Source organism: Poromitra crassiceps, assembly GCF_964638095.1.
Source record: "Poromitra crassiceps genome assembly, chromosome: 19".
Lineage (NCBI taxonomy): Eukaryota > Metazoa > Chordata > Actinopteri > Beryciformes > Melamphaidae > Poromitra > Poromitra crassiceps.
Genome location: NC_139646.1, coordinates 27,803,454 through 27,825,187, shown reverse-complemented (window position 1 = coordinate 27,825,187; position 21,734 = coordinate 27,803,454). Strand labels below are relative to the sequence as shown.

The window sequence follows — 21,734 nt, the reverse complement described above, 5'->3', positions numbered from 1 at the left end:
TTTTTCACTGTAAGCTGTGAAACAGGCCCACTGTCTTTACCCTGCCTTTTAGACACAAAATTGCAGCTGTGAAACAGGCCCACTGTATTTATCCCACCTTTTAGACACAAAATTGCAGCTGTGAAACAGGCCCACTGTATTTGTACTCGGGGGGGAAAGTACTTAACCATCCGCATAAACAAAGCTGTCGACGCAACAAGCTCTGTCAACAATTCATCTCTTTATTCTTCACACATTCAGCAGTTAACCAGAGGAAGAAACAAATTAAATATAACATCAAATATTCAGCAATGATCATACAAATATTAGCAGTGAAGTCCACTAAATCCTATTCATTCAATGCAATGTTTTAGAATACAGATTTGTAAAATGTATTTCCAATAGCCCTTCCCAAAATATATACTGTATGTCTGGAGGTGAAATACATGTGGTAACGCTTTAGGTTACAGACGTTTTACTTTCATTATTAGAAGAATTCCACAGAAGTGAACACGTTGTTGGTTTTGTTGCCCCAGGCAGCATATTACTGTACACCATCAGACTGTTGCATTGGGTTAGACTTGAGACAAGTAGAAAACCAGTTGAGCTTAGCTTAAAATCATGTTGAACAACACCTGCTCAGGTATAATAAACACAGTGGAAATAACAGGATCTTTTCTTCATGTACAGAGTCAGACTATATCCAGTGCTCACCAGACGTAGCTGCGTTTGTTTTGAGTACTTCATGAAATAATTTGATTTAACTTATTTTACAAGTGATGTGTCTGTTGGTGTGACTGTGTGGTTTAACTAACATGGAAGGCTATTCGCAAGTTTAAAAAAATAGCATATTCTGAGATTCTTTTGCCCGGATCTGAAGAAGAGAACTTGTTTGGTGAAAACACCATTTGGTAAACATGATCACAAACAGATGAGATCAGGGAATCTTTGAGTTTTGTATAAAATAAAATAAACAGCTCAATGCAAAGAATAGTTAGTACCTGGTCAAATACATTCTTTATTCTCCCATCTACGCCTTGATAGACTAGCAACATTTTTCAAACAATGCAGATAGATAATTTAGACAGCAATTATTAGGAGATATTTAGCTTTATCATCCTTTGCTTACAAGCAAAACTTGCCCATCTCCATAGTGTCAATAGTTGTCTATGTATGTCATTGGATCAGAGGTGATTATTTAAGGCTGATATACTGTCGGGTAATTTTCCTGAAAAATTCAGTGAAGAGCAATATTGTCTTTATACCTACTTTGCTATCCTCAATTAATTGCAATCGTAATGCACCAGACTCATACACGTTTGATTGATTGTTCACAGTAGTAATACAAATGACATGATGTCATGTATGTAATGTAATACAACATGATTTGATACAGACCGGGATGAGGATCAGCAAGTCTTTAGCTCACAAGATTCATTCATTCGTTTAAAAAAAAGTTTAAAGAATTTTGGCATCTGAAGTATCTTATAACAATCTTATGAGAAATATAACAAACATTAGTCAATAAACTGCAGTTTGGCTACATTTTGGAATTGACTGCATTGAAAATGAGCCCGTTTAAGCCGGCAGCTGTATTAGTGTTGGGACTGATCATGCCTGCAGCAACTCAACTCAGGGAAAGCTCCTGAATATGGCAATAAAAACCAAACACTCCAAACATCTGTGATGACTTCAAACACTTTTCATAATACTGTTTGACCGCTTTACTGTGTAAAAATATTTGTTTAGGTAACCCAAAATACTTGTTTCTTTGTATAAATCATGTTTCCTGGGGGTGCCTGGTTCAGTGGTTTATAGATAAATGAGTATGAAAAAAAGTACAATGTTGTATCTGAATGTATGTGGGAAGATATAGGAAGATAGTACTGTACATTACATTACATTACATTACATGTAATGCAGTACTGTACATTACATTACATTACATGTAATGCAGTACTGTACGTGGAGAAAAGTATATTCATTCCTATGTCGGCAATACAGGAGATGATGTCCAGATGGCGTCCTCCTTGTTAACCCACATTATTAAATATCCCTCTTGTTTATCCAAATGGGTTAAACTGGACAAACAACCCACTTTAGTTGTATTCTACATCTACTGTACTAGGATACTATACTATACTACAGTATAGTATACTATACTATAGTATACTATACTAGGATTTACTATACTAGGATAGGTCCATTTCTACATTACGAGGACAGCAATGTGAAAGACTTTGGCAGTGGACTTTGGCAGTGGACATGCAGCAGATTCTCTGTTTGCCCTCAGAGAAAGCTCAGAGAAATGACAAACAAATGAAACCTTCAGCGTATTTCCAGACAGAAATGCACTGTACATAGAGCCCATGGGACATTCTTAATAGCATTATCCTGATGGAGACAATGCATTCAATTCTTCATGTCTTCCTATGTGATACAGATTCACCTCCATCAATCAGATCATCCTGCACCTTTCTTAGGCTGTGGAGCAAAAAGCTGACCGATAGATAGCCTTGTGGTTCTGACCCATTGGGCCAAACTCGCACTACCCGTCAACTAATTCAACGCAAAAAGAGAACACTTTAGAGCACAGCTTCCCTTTCCTGTCATTAAACCACAGCTTCATAATATACAACATGGAACAAAATGTGTTCTAGACCATCACTCATGCTCACAGTGTGTGTTCTAGACCATCACTCATGCTCACAGTGTGTGTTCTAGACCATCACTCATGCTCACAGTGATGCTCACAGTGTGTGTTCTAGACCATCACTCATGCTCACAGTGATGCTCACAGTGTGTGTTCTAGACCATCACTCATGCTCACAGTGTGTGTTCTAGACCATCACTCATGCTCACGGTGGACTCGTGTGTTCTAGACCATCACTCATGCTCACGGTGTGTGTTCTAGACCATCACTCATGCTCACAGTGTGTGTTCTAGACCATCACTCATGCTCACGGTGGACTCGTGTGTTCTAGACCATCACTCATGCTCACGGTGTGTGTTCTAGACCATCACTCATGCTCACAGTGTGTGTTCTAGACCATCACTCATGCTCAGGGTGGACTCGTGTGTTCTAGACCATCACTCATGCTCACGGTGGACTCGTGTGTTCTAGACCATCACTCATGCTCACGGTGGACTCGTGTGTTCTAGACCATCACTCATGCTCACAGTGGACTCGTGTGTTCTAGACCATCACTCATGCTCACAGTGGACTCGGTTAAGAAAAAGAACCCATCGTAAATGGAGCACGGTACAAACCACTGCAAATGAAGAGGAGGGGGAAAAGGTGCTCTGTTGCTCTCTGTAGCACTAGATGTGTTTCTGTGAGTCAGTCATAGCATGGACATTTCACCCTGACCCTCTACATCTGTGTAGGATGGCCTACCTGGAGACGTTAAGTGTTAGGGCCGTCAGCCTAAAGTGATTTGTTTCTGTCGACTCGTCGACATTACTGTTTTAATATTCAAAGATGAGAATGAGGCAAAAGACCAGGGGCTGGGGCCGGTTGCACAAAGCACCTTTAAGTTCAGGTTTTCCTTAGAGTCCGAGTTAAGGTGTCCATCAAATAAAATCGGTTGCACAAAACAAAATACCCTTAAATCGTCTCCTTAAGGTTAAACATTTTAAGAAAAACATAAGCACAATAAGATTTAAGGGTGTTTTGTGCAGCCAATTTTATTTTATGGACACGTTAAATCGGACTCTAAGTAAAATCTTAACTTAAGGTGCTTTGTGCAACCGGCCCAAAGTGTGGATGTTGGCTCTTGCGTGAGCGCCCTGCTAAACCACGTTAAACATGGTCTCACTGCCCCGCGGTCACATGGTCTCACTGCCCCGCGGTCACATGGTCTCACTGCCCCGCGGTCACATGGTCTCACTGCCCCGCGGTCACATGGTCTCACTGCCCCGCGGTCACATGGTCTCACTGCCCCGCGGTCGGTGAGACCTGGTCGGGGGTCTCTGGCCCTTCATCTGCGGTGGCCCTTCTGCTTCTTGTTGCGGGCAGGGGTCCTGATGGGCTGAGTGGCTCCGTTCTCCAGCGCCGCGGCAGGAGGAGCGGGAGCGGCCGGGGGAGAGGTGGGCGGGAGGACGTGTGGCTCTGAGTCCATACTGGACTTGAAGGGTCCTGCCAGGGAGAACTTCAGAGGGCTGCAGGCATGGAGGGAGGGGGAGGAGCCGGGTACAGGAGGGAGGGAGGGGGAGGAGCCGGGTACAGGAGGGAGGGAGGGGGAGGAGCCGGGTACAGGAGGGAGGGAGGGGGAGGAGGACAGAGTTCTTTTGTTTTTGGTTTGTTTTTCTAGGTAACACGTTTCCTCTGACAACACTCAGAGCCAAGGCATGAAACAACTTATCAGGGTTCGCACACTTTCTTAAACATCAAATTCCAGGACTTTCCAGGCCCACTTGCTTGAAAATTGGGTGTGTGAGGTCACAGTGACCTTGAACTTTGACCACCAAAATGTCCTTGAGTCCAAGTGGACGTTTGAGGCAAATTCGAAGAAATTCCATCAAGACATTCCTGAGATATCGCGTTAACAAGCTTGAAAATGGCATTCGAGAGGTTACAGTGACCTTGACCTTTGACCTTTGATAACCAAAATGGAATCGGTTCATCCTTGCGTCCAAGTCGATGTTTGAGGCAAATTTGATGAAATTCCATCAAGGCGTTCCTCAGATATCGCGTTAAAGAACCTCGTACGGACAGACGTACGTACGGACGGACTACCCGGATCCATAATGCCTCCAGCCCCAAATCAGAAAAAATTCTATCAAGCCGTTCTTGAGATATTGCGTTAACGAACTTGGGAATGGCGTTCATGAGGTCACAGTGACCTTGACCTTTGACCACCAGCATCTAATCAGTTCATCCTTGAGTCCAAGTCGATGTTTGAGGCAAATTTGATGAAATTCCGTCAAGGCATTCCTGAGATATCGCGTTAACAAGCTTGAAAATGCCGTTCGAGAGGTCACAGTGACCTTGACCTTTGACCTTTGACCACCAAAATCTAATCAGATCATCCTTGAGTCTAAGTGGATGTTTAAGGCAAATTTGATGAAATTCCATCAAGGCGTTCCTCAGATATCGCGTTAAAGAACCTCGTACGGACAGACGTACGTACGGACTACCCGGATCCATAATGCCTCCAGCCTGGCTATCGCCGGCGGAGGCATAAAAATGCACTCAGTAGGGTGCAGATCTACACCAGGAAATAAGAATTTCACACGTGTCTACTTGTACAACAGAGTGACAATAACAAAATCGTGAATCAGGCACTGCTACGCCTAACCATGGCCAAACGAAACACAACTGTGAAGGGAACCGCTACGGGAAACACCAGCTAACACACAAGCACCCGCACCCTGTGTTCAACCTATTGCCTAACGTTAACAAACAAATATCAAAAGATCTTTAAGTTCTATTCTTGCACAAAATATTTAAATTTAAGCACATCCAACGACCCATTCCTATTTATGTCTACTTTCAAAAACTTCAAGGAGCCGTGAGAACCCTAACTTATGCACTGCTGAACCGTGTGTGTGTGTGTGTGTGTTACCTGATGGGTGTGCGTGGGCTGCTGTTGTGCCGGCGGACGGGTCGCACGCGTGGCTCGAACGAGAAACCTTCCTTCAGACTCTCCAGGACTGATGGAGCCACGTAGGTGAAGCCCTGATGGAGGGAGGGAGGCAGGGAGGGAGGGAGGCAGGGAGGGAGGCAGGGAGGGAGGGAGGGAGGCAGGGAGGGATCGCTGTTACAGTAACGTATCCATACTGCCTTTATGATCGCTGTTACAGTAACGTATCCATACTGCCTTTATGATCACTGTTACAGTAACGTATCCATACTGCCTTTATTGGCTCATTTCCACCACATATAACAGCACAGTACAGCTCCACTCTATCTGGTATTACTTGGCTCTACTTGATATAGACTCTGTTTCCATAGCAAGTTTACTTGCCTCCGCCCACACCTGGTCATCATAGCGACCGCATATCTGCCCTCCGCCCATTGCCGAAGTAGGCTATAAGTATAACGTTAAAATGAAATCAATACACGGAACTTTTAAACTGATTATAAAATACTGGTGCCTCTAAATGACCTACAGTGTACATGGGCAAATGTGACAATCAGCTAGGAGAATGGATATCACTTTGTTGTTACTCAAACTCACATGCATGCACTGCGCGGGGACGGGAGAGGCGCTACGAGGAGAACCCCAGCGGCAGCTCAACAGGCAAGACCGCGGCTTCGCCTGCGGCCTAGCGGAGCCAACTACAAAGGGCTTCCCGAGGAGCGCATGTTAAAGCTGAGCAAGGAGATCGATTTTATTTCACCAGCGCCGAAGGCAGCAACACAAAAGACTGATGGAAATAACATAACAGAAGAGAAGGTAAGCCCCCACTAAACTGGTATGCAGCGCTGCATTGACAGTCAGTAGGATAGACAGTAAACACGATTCTGCCTGACCAATCAGTCGTCTACAATGTTTTCACGTCACCGTATGAACCCGGGTTCGCAGAATAGAACCCCGACGAGGCAGGTACTAAAAGTAGCACGACTCAGCCCCAAATCAAACCGGGCTGGGCCGGTTTTTAACGGTGGAATGAGAGCATTTATCGAGTCGAGCGGAGCGGGACCGCGTTACTACCTGCGGTGGAATTGGGCCATATGATCGCTGTTACAGTCACCTCAATTACAATGTCCAATTTCTCCACTGGGACTTTCACTTTCTCCATCGTCAACTAGTGCAAAGTTTTGAATGAGTTGCATCAGGCCTGCTGTACGTTATGGAGAAGCGTGCGTCTGTCCGTCCATCGAGTACTCGAACGGTCGAAAGGAATATCGCTGGGTACGTTTGGAACGTAGCAGCCACTGGGGGCGTGCAGACCCTACGCACACATTTTGAAACAACAAAGATGAAGAGGAAGAAGAAGATCTCACAGCGAAGGCGTGCTCTGAGCCGTCGCTGAGCGTGGTGTCGTCTGGACTGTCCACTGGTGTCTGCCGGGTGAACCTGGTGTCAAACTGGCTGACGTCCTCGTCCGACTGCTACAGAATCACACAGAGAGAGAGAGAGAGAGAGAGAGAGGGGGGGGAGAGAGAGAGAGAGAGAGAGAGAGAGAGAGAGAGGGGAGTTTTATTTAAAACTTTTTATTTACATTAAAAATGACATTAAAGTTGGCCAATGCCCAACACCACGTTTTAAGCAGCGGTTTCTCATCAAGGCAATGTCGAGGAAATATTGGCTCATATTTGTGTCATATTTGTGTCCGCAAATGCAGATATGAGCAGATTATGTGCATGTTGTCTGTGTTTCAGTAACAAATGCATCCAGAGCATGGCCAGAATGACGTGTTGAACAAATAGGCTATAGCCTACAAAGGTAAGAAAGAGGTGTGGGTGGTTGAAAAGAGAGAGAGAGAGAAAGAAAAGTAGTGTCAGCAGTCTGAATGCTGTACCAGCTGTGGCTTGTATGGTGGCTCCACCCTCTTGTTGAGCAGATCATCCCAGTCGACGTGCCTGAAGAACGGGTGTTTCTGCAGAGGAAGACACGTGCTGTTGGAAGACGTCTTCACTCGGGATGGGCCATGTCCAAAATCTCTATATTGCGATATAGTTCTGCCCCAAATATTGCCATACACACTATTATGACTATATGTTATTGTATTTTATCTTTCAGGTACATACATGATTCTGGTATATATTCTGATTATTATGCTTATTATGATTAGTAGCTATGATTAGGGCTACATAAAAAAAAAAAATACGGTATATATCCCATACGGCAGCAAATATTGTGATATTCTGCAAATATGCAGTTTATGTGTGTGTGTGTGTGTGTGTGTGTGTGTGTGTGTGTGTGTGTGTGTGTGTGTGTGTGTGTGTGGGAAAGAGAGTGTGTATGAGTGAATGAGTGAGTGTAGTTAGTTACCTGGATATCGGCACAGTCTGACTTGCTGGAGCCGAGCCTTTGAGCTGGACTCTTCTTCAACAACTGAAAGGAGAAAAAGGTGAAAATTGGAGACATGATATGAGACATAGTGACAGTATGATCATGGATAGTTCATATCTTCAAATCATATTTTCAATCTTGTTTTAGATGGATACACTGACATGTTGGATTGTTGTGCACATGGCCAAAGTTAGCCCCCCGAGCCTTTCTGAAAGAAAGCCACACCCCCAACTCATTTCATTAGTCGCCGCAACTGCTTCTTCCTGAAAACATGCGGCAAGTGAACAAATGTCGTTAAGATTAGCGTTGAGGGGAGGGGATTTCAGCTCGGCTTGTGATCCCCCGTCAAACAGACATATTTTTAACAAGCAATGTTCTTCTTTTAAAACATTAGAGTTAGGAAAGTACAATGTGGTTAGGGTTAGGGTTATGGTCATGGCTAGATAAGAAAACCCTAACCCTAATCTTATCTACATCTTTTTTACTTGCCACATGTTTTCAGGAAGAAGCAGTTGCGGCGACCAATGAAATGAGTTGGGGGTGTGGCTTTCTTCCAGAAAGGCTCAGGGGCTAGCGTTGCCCAGGTGCGATTGTTGTACCTTCTTGATGAGGTCCCTGGCGTCGAGCGTCAGGTATGGCGGCAGGTTGAGTTTACACTTCAGGATCTTGTCGATGGTCTTCTTTCTGTTCTCTGCCGTGAAGGGAGGCTGGTGAGGAACAGAGGGAGGCAGTCAGCAGCTATTAGAGGAGCTCAAACTTCTCCAAATCCAGCCAAAACGCATAGGAGAAGGGATTAGCAATATCACCAATAAGCAGTGTAATGACAATATAAGAATTTACACGGATAACTTTGTATTATCTACAATTGTACAACATTAATGTCTGAATATAACCTGAACCATAAAGGTGCCACTAGAAAATTGAAAAAATGTCTAGTTCACCAATATCAACGAGCCTATGACCACTGAAACAATAGCATCTCATTAAAAACCAGGTAGACTTTTAAGTATTCAAGTTCATATTACAGTAAAAAAGAAAAATAGACCCAGGCAACAAATAATCGACCAGGAACACCCGAAATGTTGGGCTGAACCCAGAGAAAGCAGCAGTAGTAGTAAGTTAGCCTGGGTAAACCCAGCCCCCAGTGACCTGCTCTCAGACTGACCCTGCTCACGAGTCGAGAACTCTGAGAGCAGGTCACGTGGGGGCTGGGTTTACCCAGGCTAGTAGTAAGTAGTAACCCAGAGAAAGCAGCAGTAGTAGTAAGTAGTAACACATTACTACTCTCAATATCTCGGGGGCACGGTGGTTCAGTGGTAGAGCTGTCGCCTCGCAGTCAGAAGGTCCTGAGTTTGATTCTCGCCTGGGACACTGTGGGCGCTGTGGTTGTGTTCCCCCCCATATCTTCAGTGCCTACTGCCCAGGTGGGGTATCTCGTCGTAAGGGCCTTTCTCTCTGTGTGGAGTTTGCATGTTCTCCCCGTGCTCCCCCAGGGGGTTCCTCCGTATATAACCCCCCCCCCATTAAAAACATGCAGAAGATCAGATCGTCATCGTCATCCGACCAGTGACGACAACATCCGAAGTCGGTCCCCGGGCGCTGTACGAGAAAGTGACCACTGCTCCTGGCCTGCCCCCCGGAGGAAAGGACAAAGCCAGGATGGGTTAAATGCAGAGGACAAATTTCACCGGCCACCGTCAGCATGTGTGTGTTGTGGCCCTCCGTGCATGTGTTGATTGTAATCGTGTGACAATAAAGACGGGCTTGTCCGTCTGAAATCGTGTTTATATTACTGTTGACATCTGTGAGTAACAGAGCCAACACTTCCTTCTTTCACCATAACATGCACCAACACTGAGGCTTCCTAGCCAACACTCTGCTTCTGTCTGTCTCTCCCTCCCTCCCTCCCTTCACTGACCCCCCCTCTCTGTCCCTCCATCCCTCCCTCCCTCCCTCCCTCCCTCCCTCCCTCCCTCCCTCCGCCTCTATCCATCCATGCATCTCTCTCACCGATCCGGTCATCATATCGTACATCAGGGCTCCCAGGCTCCACCAGTCCACCGCTCGGTTGTGGCCCAACCTGGTCAGGATCTCCGGAGCCCTGAATGAATGAATGAATGAATGAATGAATGAATGAATGAATGAATGAATGGATGAGAAGCTTGTGTAAGTGTTCCTATTTTTTCTTTCTGTTTAAGTAATTTAAATTTCCATCGATGGGGGATAAGACCATCTCATTGCCAGATGGTGTGTGTGTGTGTACTGTTATACCCACATTTGTGTGTGTGTGTGTGTACCGTTATACCCACATGTATTTGTGTGTGTGTGTGTGTGTGTGTGTGCGTGTACCGTTATACCCACATGTATTTGTGTGTGTGTGTGTGTACCGTTATACCCACATGTATTTGTGTGTGTGTGTGTGTGTGTGTGTGTGTGCGTGTACCGTTATACCCACATGTATTTGTGCGTGCGTGTACTGTTATACCCACATGTATTCTATGGTGCCACAGAAGGTGTGTGTGTGTGTGTGTGTGCGTGCGTGTGTGTGCGTGTGTGTGTTTGTGTGTGTGTGTGTGTGTGTGTGTGTGTACTGTTATACCCACATGTATTCTATGGTGCCACAGAAGGTGTGTGTGACGGCGCCGTCGTGAATGGATTCCTTACAGAGGCCAAAGTCAGTCAGCTTGATGTGTCCTTTAGAGAAACAACATGATCACTCATTCATCTTTATCGGTTTATATTTTGTTTATGAGCTCAATCAGTCTCGGGAAGCATCCGTTCTGACGTTATCACACATGCAGTACTAACATCCAGTTTGTTCAACATGTCAACATAGAATGTAGTCTGGCCAGTGTTTTTCTGTCAACGCTCTGAGAGGAAATGACATCATGACACACAGGAAACAGCAGGCTCTCTAATAATAGAATCCCCAAAATTAGAGCACAATATAAAGGTGTATGGTGTGTTTGGCCCCTTACCCTGGTGGTTGAGTTGAGCATTGCACATGGGCAGAGAGAGGCGTGTCTTACCCTGGTGGTTGAGCTGAGCATTGCACATGGCAGAGAGAGGCATGTCTTACCCTGGTGGTTGAGCTGAGCATTGCACATGGCAGAGAGAGGCGTGTCTTACCCTGGTGGTTGAGCTGAGCATTGCACATGGCAGAGAGAGGCGTGTCTTACCCTCGTGGTTGAGCATTGCACATGGCAGAGAGAGGCGTGTCTTACCCTGGTGGTTGAGTTGAGCATTGCACATGGCAGAGAGAGGCGTGTCTTACCCTGGTGGTTGAGCTGAGCATTGCACATGGCAGAGAGAGGCGTGTCTTACCCTGGTGGTTGAGCTGAGCATTGCACATGGCAGAGAGAGGCGTGTCTTACCCTGGTGGTTGAGCTGAGCATTGCACATGGCAGAGAGAGGCGTGTCTTACCCTCGTGGTTGAGCATTGCACATGGCAGAGAGAGGCGTGTCTTACCCTGGTGGTTGAATTTAGCATTGCACATGGCAGAGAGAGGCGTGTCTTACCCTGGTGGTTGAGTTGAGCATTGCACATGGCAGAGAGAGGCGTGTCTTACCCTGGTGGTTGAGCATAATGTTTTCAGGTTTCAGGTCTCGGTAGATGATCCCATTAGAGTGGAGGTGACCCAAGGCCAGAGTGATCTCCCCTAGATAAAAACTACACACACACACACACACACACACACACACACACACACACATATATATATAAGAGGAATCACCTACATTCTAAATGTGGACATGACTAAGAATGAGACATTGTATTAGCAAAAAGCTAACTGTGACTGTGTTTTCCAGAATGTGTGCCAATTGTGATTCTGGCATTTCTGCAAAGCGACTGAACCAAGCAGCAACTTATTTTTTTATTATTATTTTTTTCCCTCCAGATTTTTTATCCCATTTTTATCCCCCGTTAGTGCTAATTTTTTATGTATTTATCCTGGTTGCTGCTCCACCCTCTGCCGAGCTGCCAAGCAGCAACAAAATGAAGCCCTCTGCAGTTCCTCAAATGGCCACTTGAGGCTGGCTGCAAAAGCGTGTCATTCCGCATAGACCCCATGTTAAAATGCCTGAATTTACAGCAGAAATAAACATTGTATAGCCTGGTTCAAAATAGAGGTAGGTTCATAGAGAGCTGCGCGGGCCTGAAATCTCGGCCCGAGCCCTCCCCGGCCCGTGACATGCAGACCCGTGCCCGATCTGGCCCGGATGAGTTATGAAATGAATTGGCCCGAGCCCGTTGCGAGGCCCGAAGCCAATATTACGATATAATGACACATCTCTCTCCCTGTCTGTTCCGTGTGCTGCAGTGCGAGTCCGACCGTCCTGCTCCTGCAGCCTCTCTCTCTCTCTCTCTCTGTTCTGGAGCAGTCCGCTGTACACGGACGGACACGGCACACACGGCTTGTTTTGTTGTTTTTTACACACTGACACAGCACGCTGTCTGTCGCTGACTGAACGGAAAGCTACATGTCATGACATGAGCATGAATGGCAGACTCAACGTCACGTGAGGGTCTGTGTGTGACTGTGTGGCTGGGGGAGTGTCTGTGCACTCCTCTTTGTCTGACTGTGCTCTGCTGTGTAAAATCAAGCGAGTAATACAACATTATTTTATTTACTTATTGAAACGGCCCGACCCCGGCCCGGCCCGGACCTATTAATTAAAAATAAATCAAAACAAAGCCCGGCCTCGGCCCGTATTGTCAGGCCCGAGGGGCCGGCGAGGGTACCCTCGGGTTTGCAGCTCTCTACATCACGGTGACCTGACGCTGCCAGATGGATGGCAGAGTCAGGTTAACATCACGGTGGCTACTTCCATATGTTTATACTGTATCTATGTGATATGTTTATACCAGCCTGGATGGAAAAACCTCACTCAGAGTTTTCCGGCTATGGGCGGAAGACCGTGCTGTGCTCCAGGACCGCTCAATTCTTGCGTTCCTTTTAGAAAACACGGGCGACGCGAGTAACTAGCGTTAGCTAAAAACAAAGGCTTCGTTTGGTATGTTCATGCTTCTTATTTTTTCTCTAACTCGTAGCGACTGCCTACTGTTGCATTTCTGTGGGGGAATGAAAACACTGCAGCACAGGCCACCGGAAGACGGGGGCGGGTCTTCTTCTGTCTTCCTGCCTGTAGTAACACATAGCAGGCTCTCTCTCCCCTCTGAGAGAGCCTGGTGACGCCACATTAGTTTATACACATCTATGCTGTGAACACTTGGCAGGCTTACCAGGCGGTGTCCTCCAGGAAGATGCCTTCCTTCTCCAGCTGCATAAACAGCTCCCCTCCTGGTGATTAACAGTACAGCATTACAGTGACCATCCATCCCTTCATTTCTCCATTATTAATTCCTCCTTTCCTATCCCTCCATAAGACGCTGTTATGGCCACTCCCTCTCTGCTGTCCAAATGAGACCCTGCTATGGCCACTCCCTCTCTGCTGTCCAAATGAGACGCTGCTATGGCCACTCCCTCTCTGCTGTCCAAATGAGACCCTGTTATGGCCACTCCCTCTCTGCTGTCCAAATAAGACGCTGTTATGGCCACTCCCTCTCTGCTGTCCAAATAAGACGCTGTTATGGCCACTCCCTCTCTCCTGTCCAAATGAGACCCTGCTATGGCCACTCCCTCTCTCCTGTCCAAATGAGACGCTGCTATGGCCACTCCCTCTCTGCTGTCCAAATGAGACGCTGCTATGGCCACTCCCTCTCTGCTGTCCAAATGAGACCCTGCTATGGCCACTCCCTCTCTGCTGTCCAAATGAGACCCTGCTATGGCCACTCCCTCTCTCCTGTCCAAATGAGACCCTGCTATGGCCACTCCCTCTCTCCTGTCCAAATGAGACGCTGCTATGGCCACTCCCTCTCTGCTGTCCAAATGAGACCCTGCTATGGCCACTCCCTCTCTGCTGTCCAAATGAGACCCTGCTATGGCCACTCCCTCTCTCCTGTCCAAATGAGACCCTGCTATGGCCACTCCCTCTCTGCTGTCCAAATGAGACCCTGCTATGGCCACTCCCTCTCTCCTGTCCGCCCCCCGCCCTCCTCTCCATCTTACCGATCAGACACTCTAGTATGAGGTAGAGCTTCCCCCCCGTCTGGAAGGCGTAGAGCAGGTCCACGATGAACGGGTGCCTCACCGTCTCCAGGATCTCCCGCTCGGCCCGCGTGTGCGCCGTGTCCTTAGCGTTACACACAATCTTAGCCTGGAGAGGGAGGGACATGGGGAGGGGTCACATGTCGAGGAAGCCAGGGGGGAGGGAGGGAGAGAGAGAAAGAGAGAGAGGGAGAGAGAGAGAGAGGCAGGAGGAAGCCAGAGGGGAGGGAGAGGGAGAGAGAGAGGCAGGATGAGGGGAGGGAGGGAGGGAGGGAGAGAGAGAGAGAGAGAGGCAGGATGATGGCAGGGAGAGAAAATGGAGAGATGCATGCATCAATGCTATACGCAGATTCCTCAGCCGAAGAGGTCAAGTCTCTCAGATGTGATCTGAAGAGGTCAAGTCTCTCAGATGTGATCTGAAGAGGTCAAGTCTCTCACATGTGATCTGAAGAGGTCAAGTCTCTCAGATGTGATCTGAAGAGGTCAAGTCTCTCACATGTGATCTGAAGAGGTCAAGTCTCTCAGATGTGATCTGAAGAGGTCAAGTCTCTCAGATGTGATCTGAAGAGGTCAAGTCTCTCACATGTGATCTGAAGAGGTCAAGTCTCTCAGATGTGATCTGAAGAGGTCAAGTCTCTCACATGTGATCTGAAGAGGTCAAGTCTCTCAGATGTGATCTGAAGAGGTCAAGTCTCTCAGATGTGATCTGAAGAGGTCAAGTCTCTCACATGTGATCTGAAGAGGTCAAGTCTCTCAGATGTGATCTGAAGAGGTCAAGTCTCTCACATGTGATCTGAAGAGGTCAAGTCTCTCACATGTGATCTGAAGAGGTCAAGTCTCTCAGATGTGATCTAACTGACACGAACTTCGTTGGAGCAGAAAAGGAGCTTAGAGAAGTTCTCGCATCTCTGAAACACGACCAGATAAATGGAGTTCTACTTCAAGAGGGTATCCACTGGAGTTTTAACTCACCTACAGCACCAAATAAACACCCATCATATACATTTACACATTAATTCAATTTATTTAATTAATTCATAATAGCTGGCTCTAACATTTAGTTTTGCATGAAACCGCTCAATCGATTACATCTCTCATGTCGCACAATATACGTCACGTCAACAACATGGCCTGGCAGGAGAGAGAACTGTTCATGAGCAGATTTTTAATTATGTTAACCAGTTCGATATTTGATTTGATTTTCAATCTTATTCAACAGATACATGTCTGAGCTTCTTAACCGATTTTATTAAGAAACAAATCGACAGCGGCATGTACTGTGGAATGGCAATGCTCGACTTACAAAAAGCCTTCGACACTGTCAACCACCAAATTTTAGTGTGCAAATTGAAGGCTATAGGTTTTAAAGGGGAGGCACTGAGCTGGCTACAGTCTTACCTCACCGACAGAGTACAGAGAGTTGAAGTAGGAGGAGTGCTCTCTGAACCCAGAGACCTCACCTGTGGGGTCCCAAAAGGCAGCATAATTGGGCCTTTATTATTTTTATTATATATTAATGATGACATGGAATCAGCCTGCTCATGTCCTTTGTTTTTATACGCAGATGATTCTGCCTTGTTGGTATCCGGAGAGAGCCTGGAATCTGTTAGATCATCTATCACCTAATCATCTATCTATCTGATCATCATCACCTAAGCAAGGAGCTTCACAACATAAGCTCATGGCTATGCAAAAACAAACCTGGTAAATCTGAATGTATTGTTTTTGGTTCTAAATATAAATTAAGGGACAATCCTAGTTTCTCAGTGGAATGTGATGGCATCAAGCTACAGGAAAAATGTTGTGTAACATTGTAACATACCTGGGTAACATACCTGGGTAACATACCTGGGTAACATACCTGGGTAACATACCTGGGTAACATACCTGGGTTGTAAATTGGACCAGAGTATGTCAGGTGAAGACATGGCCCTCTCTGTCACTGGGAAGATCCACTCAAGGACAAAGTATTTAGCTACAATAGCTCAATTCTTGGACAAGCTGTTAGCTACATCCTTAATTCAATGTCACTACGACTATACCTGTACTGTATATCCTTATCCTGGTACAGCGGTCTAACTTAAAAGATCAAAAGACAGGCTCCAAATAGCCCAAAACAAATTAATGAGGATTGTCCTTGGCCTCAGTCCAAGAACTCATATCAGCCCCGCACATTTTAAAGAGTTGAATTGGCTCGCAGTGGGAAATAGAGTTCAACAGCTAAAACTCTTCATGGTCCACAAAATTCTGCATGATAATTGTCCAAGCTACTTTACAAAGTATTTTCATTTTGTACGGGATGCTCATGGCCGGAATACGAGAGCAAGTGAGACTGATCTGAAACTACCAAATCTGAAAAGCAAGGTGGGGAGAAGCACATTCCTCTACAGAGGGGGAGAGGAATGGAACAAGCTCCCTAACGAAGTTAAGACAGCGAGCTCTCTGAGTGAAGAAATACTCGCTGAGTAATCTAGAATAGTTTGACGAGGCTATCCTGTCACGAAATATTGCACTTACTGTAAATCTATTGTTTTTCTTTGCATTGTTTATTTAACCTGTAATGTATATTATATGTTGGGTGTATATTGTATGTCCTGTTCTTAACAACAGGGACCATGTTGGAAATAAGTGATTGCACTTTGTGTTGTGTTTTAATATCCATAATAAAATAAAATAAAATAAAATAAAATCAGGAGACGTCACTTATGCGACTGGTTGTGCGTAGTCTTTCAGATTTATAACTTATAGTGCCACAGTTTTACCACAAACTGCAACTTTCTTGACTTGCAAAGCTATCTTTTAAATTGACAAAGATCATATATTATGTACCCCATGGCACAATTCAAACGGCATCAAAACGAGTAACGTTCATCACCTCTGTTCATCACCTCTGTTCACCACCTCCGTTCATCACCTCCGTTCATCACCATTCATATCTTTTTAAGATGCTGGTGCGCATAGGGTCATAGGGTCATAGGGTCACAGGGTCTGACTGAAAGGGGAGGAACGTTGGCTCTCTATTCTACATATTGGTGGATTGCAGAAGCTGGTGTCAAAGTACCTTCTTCAGGACCTTCATGGCAAATATTTTCCCCGTCTGGCCACCTTGCACCTTCCTCACCTGGAAAACCTGCAAGCAGACACGGAAAGTCGTCAAAATCCACTATGAGTGTTTTGTTTTAAACTGCCTGATACACAAGACAGGCAGAGCGCTGTGTCATTAAGCAGACATTCAATAAAAGAGAAGGTGCTAGCAAAATCACACAATACATTTTAATGATAATCCCGCATGAAAAAGACTGAATGAAGTCTTTCATCAATGTCATGTTAGGCTATTTCCTCATCAGGGTTTAAAAGTAGTGGATTATTACACACACAGACTGTATAATAAATAATTACACATAACTGGATTACTGTAATCTCTTTAACAGAAAATGAAAACAAATGTAATCAGTTACACAGCTGGCATCAAAAACATGTCAGATAGTCTTTGATGATCATACTCATAACATGTAGTAGGCATGATGTAACGAGATAATTAATTTGTTTTTATTAAGCTTGTGAACTAGAAGGTCATGGTGTGTCACAAAAGGGTTGAAATTTAATTCTAAATAGACATTGTCCATTTAACTTCATGCTTCACAAACAAAGCAATCCAAAGCTAGCCTAAATACTTATTCCAGGGTGTCTGTTTGTGAAAAGACTGATACCTTGTTCATTAAACAGTGTAGGATAATAGACACAGTGGACGTTACTATTCAGTTCTTCTTCTACAATTTTGCCCCCGTCACCTTGCCATAGCCTCCTTTCCCCAGCACCGTGAGAAGCTCAAAGCAGTCAGGTCCAACTCGCTCGCTGTCTCTGTTGACGATTTCACTGGTCAACTCCACCTCCTCTGTCTGAACACTGGACACAAAAGGCACTGCTGGTATTTCTCAATAGTTGATGGTTGTCCAACTTACTCACCGGTTCTCACACACCTCAACAATGCCATGAATAGCAAGTCAAGGCCAACTTTCTGACACTGTGTGTGTAGTGCACGCCACTGTCAACAACACCACCAAGATATGAAGCAGATCAAGATTTGTTTTTAATGATATGCAATAGGGCTGTGCCGATTCACTTATCTCCCGATTCGATACTATCACGATACTTTGGTGCCGATTCGATATATATTGCGATTCACGATTATTGCGATTCTACGATTATTGCGATTCGATATTACGATTTATTGCGATTTTTGTTTATTTTTTTCTTTTCTTTTTTCAGTTTGTTTGCTTTTTTACACTAGATTAGAACATGGGAAAAGTTGAATCTTACACTAGAGACTGTATATTATATATCATGAGTAGGGCTGGGCGATATAGTTAAAAACAGGGGCGGACTGGGATCATAATTCAGGCCGGGCATTAGATACCAAGCAGGCCAGGCCGATATGGGCCAACGCGCGTGAAATTTGGGCCGTTTGAAGCCAGATTTGGGTCCAATTTTACAATGAGATGCACCCACTTTAACCCTGAAGTGTAATTATTACTTCAGACTAACTAATAAAGTAATAAAACCACTAGTAAACCAGTAGGCGGCGCCTGGCCTGCTGTTCAGTGAGTGGCCTGACTGCAAGCACCCAAAAAAAAAAAAAAAATTTTTTTTTTTTTTTTTTTTTAATTTGCGATTATCGATTCTGGAATAAAAGATCGATCCAAAAAATCGTGACATTAAAAATCGCGATACTTAGGTGAATCGATTTTTTCCCCCACCCCTAAATTCAGATCAGTTTTGAGTAGGTCGTATGTTTGTGGGAAGAAAAGGTTATTCTGCTCCTTGAGACATGACTGTCTTTCAGAGGCTGTAGTGGGGCTCAGTTTTAAAGCCAGAGTGAAGATCCTGATGATATGAAACTAGAAGACATCCATGGGGACCAACCATGTCATCCTAGCATGTCAGGAAGGTTGGTAAATAACGCTCCAAATTTAGGCAAAATTTTTAAGGCATGGCCCTTTTCAAAGGGGTCCCTTGACCTCTCACCTCAAGATATCTGAATGATGGGTTATGGGTAGCCTGGGTAAACCCATCCCCCACGTGACCTGCTCTCAGACCTGTTCTCAGTCACTAGTGACTGTGAACTGAGAGAGCAGGTCACGTGGTGGCTGGGTTTACCTAGGCTAGGTTATGGGTACCCCCAAGTGTCCCCTTTACAGTCATGCCCACTTTATGGTAATCCCATGCAGTTTTTGGCAAAAACCAGTGTCCCCTTACCATTGCCTTGGGGGGTGGACCCCCAAGGGGACCCCCTCTTAAAAAGAATCCAAATATGTTTATTTACCTGTATGTTGTTGGCCTAATTTATGTGCATTTACACCCCCCCCCCCCCCCCCCGCCCCTGCATGCAGTATAAATGTGTTATTCTCCTCTATTCTATTTGCATATTTCTGCATACTGGGGTCCCTAAACAGTCTTGGAATTGCATACATTTGGTATGACTGGAAAGCTGAGCTTCTTGAAACTGTTTTTTATATATTTTATTTGAAATTTGTCTGAACAATGCACAGACAAGACAAACGAACAGGAAAAGAAAAACAGCTTGTTGAAACTTGATGTGCATCAGCAGTTTAAAGTGGTTTAAAAAGCATAGGCCTAAAAGGAAGGACAGATGTGGTTTGTTGTTGTGAGGCTCGACTAGTTGAGAACCATAGAATTGAAGGAGTGAGGGTAAATGTGACTTACTTCTCTGTCTCCATCACAGTGAAGTCACAGATGTCATCCTGTCAAAGAGAGACGCATTATGAGATTAAACCCTCTACGTCCAGCACACACACACACACACTCACGCACACACACACACACGCACGCACACACACACACACACACGCACACACACGCGCACACACACACACACACACACACACACACACACACACACACACACGCACACACGCACGCACACACGCAGGCACACACACACGCACACACACATACACACACACACATGCACGCATGCATGCACATACACACGCACGCACGCACACACACACACATGCACGCACGCACGCACATACACAACACACACGCACGCACACACACATACACACACACACATGTGCACACACCCACGCACGCACATGCACAGAAGCACGCACAGGCACAGACGCACGCACAGGCACATACGCACACACACACACATTAAGAAGTAAGCTGAACCAAGACAAACTCTGCTCTGATTAGAACTATCAAACTGTGTATCACTGTCTTTCAAACCCAAACTCATCTTTTACTCATCTCGCCTTAGTGTGTTATATAAGTGACCAGTGGTAGTCTTAGCGTGTGTTATATAAGTGACCAGTGGTAGTCTTAGCGTGTGTTATATAAGTGACCAGTGGTAGTCTTAGCATGTGTTATATAAGTGACCAGTGGTAGTCTTAGCATGTGTTATATAAGTGACCAGTGGTAGTCAGTGATGGGACACAAACCTCTGTATCACTGATGTCCTCGTTCTCCAAGTCTATGTCGAACACTCCTGCCATCCTGAAACGAGACGTCACAGTCAAACAGTCTGCTGTGTTTCATTCAACCAGAGGCTCGTTAACTTTCACCCATATGAGGAATGTAGTCTGTCACCCCAAGTCTTCACACTGACTGAGTCGCAACAGCTTAAGAAAGCAGACATTACTTTAACATTATTCTATAACAGTCCACTGCCAGTCTAATGAGTCTATAGACTAAAACTGTGGTGCTCAAACTTTTTGATAAAGATTGATGCTTTGAGATGTTTTAGTGTATGAATGAACCCCCTGACAATAGTCATAGATTGTGTCATTGTGCTACTTATGGATGGAATTACAGTGAAAATAAAGTATTCCCCTTTTTGCTGGGGACCCCCTGGAACCCCCTCAAAGACCCGTGGGGGTCCCCAGACCCCACTTTGAGAACCACTATAAAAGATGACTAGTGGTTACTTAGTCCAGTAAGTAAATGCCATGTTATGCCACAGATCCACACATGGCAATTGTTTTCTTGGTGATTATAGAGTTGTATAACTGTAACCTGCCTTGTGTACTTTGGCTGCTGAACGCAGCAGTTTATTTGTGAACAGTGGCAAAGGGCAGGGGGCGCCTGCCTGGTGTTATCAGAGGAAACTCAACACATAGCCTGCTCATGTCAGATAGCGTTAAGTTAGCCTAGCCTCCACCGTCAACCGCTGGCTTCTTTTGGGGACAAAACTCCGCTTTACAACGGTGTCATCAACTTGAGCTCGTCTGATACGTTTTATAGTTATTTCGGGATGTGTAACGTTACTTACAGGCGCGTCAGTGCAGCTTGGAGCTAACCGCTAACGTTAGCATGCTAGCTAGTCAGGTGGGGCAACAACCCAAACAACAACACATACTGGCTACTAGCTACATGTGGGTGTGAACGTAACGTTACCGTAAATCCACTGGTTTCACTGTGCTGCTTGACGCCTAAAATCAGAATATTTCCCCTCACTGTAGTGTCACCTCGGTTAAACTGATTAGCTGTGCGATCACGTTGACAGCTGTTTGACAGACGGACAGCCCCACGTCAACAACCACGCGTTAACATTTCACCTGTGTGTGAGCGCTCCTTCATCCAGCTGGTGTGGGGCCGTATCTCACTCCCGAGTCCGATCGTTTTAAACTAAACTGTGTTTGGTTTGTGTCTAACC

General features: G+C 45.4%; 1 protein-coding gene across 1 annotated transcript; it reads right to left on the bottom strand.

Annotated features, from left to right (window-relative positions):
- Window positions 1-224: 224 nt before the first annotated feature.
- On the bottom strand, window positions 225-21,696 carry LOC310793737 (ribosomal protein S6 kinase beta-2-like). The gene is made up of 16 exons (XM_083655604.1): window positions 21,637-21,696; window positions 20,521-20,575; window positions 19,778-19,815; window positions 17,845-17,959; window positions 17,115-17,183; window positions 14,015-14,162; window positions 13,189-13,246; window positions 11,513-11,613; window positions 10,547-10,637; window positions 9,954-10,044; window positions 8,543-8,650; window positions 7,923-7,985; window positions 7,450-7,527; window positions 6,932-7,039; window positions 5,547-5,659; window positions 225-4,140 (listed from the first exon to the last, which is right to left on the bottom strand). The coding sequence occupies exons 2-16, from the start codon at window positions 20,572-20,574 to the stop codon at window positions 3,960-3,962; spliced, it is 1,416 nt and encodes a 471-aa protein (XP_083511730.1). The 5' UTR covers window position 20,575; window positions 21,637-21,696; the 3' UTR covers window positions 225-3,959.
- Between the last annotated feature and the right edge of the window lie 38 nt (window positions 21,697-21,734).

What these genes read in the sequence shown, in the direction of transcription:
- LOC310793737 (XM_083655604.1), bottom strand. Translation starts at nt 20,574, where the DNA reads ATGGCAGGAGTGTTCGACATAGACTTGGAGAACGAGGACATCAGTGAT. An exon ending in CATACTAGAGTGTCTGATCG is followed by an intron (nt 13,247 to 14,014) that starts GTAAGATGGAGA and finishes GTTAATCACCAG; the next exon opens with GAGGGGAGCTGTTTATGCAG. An exon ending in CCAGGGACCTCATCAAGAAG is followed by an intron (nt 7,986 to 8,542) that starts GTACAACAATCG and finishes TTCTCCTTTCAG; the next exon opens with TTGTTGAAGAAGAGTCCAGC.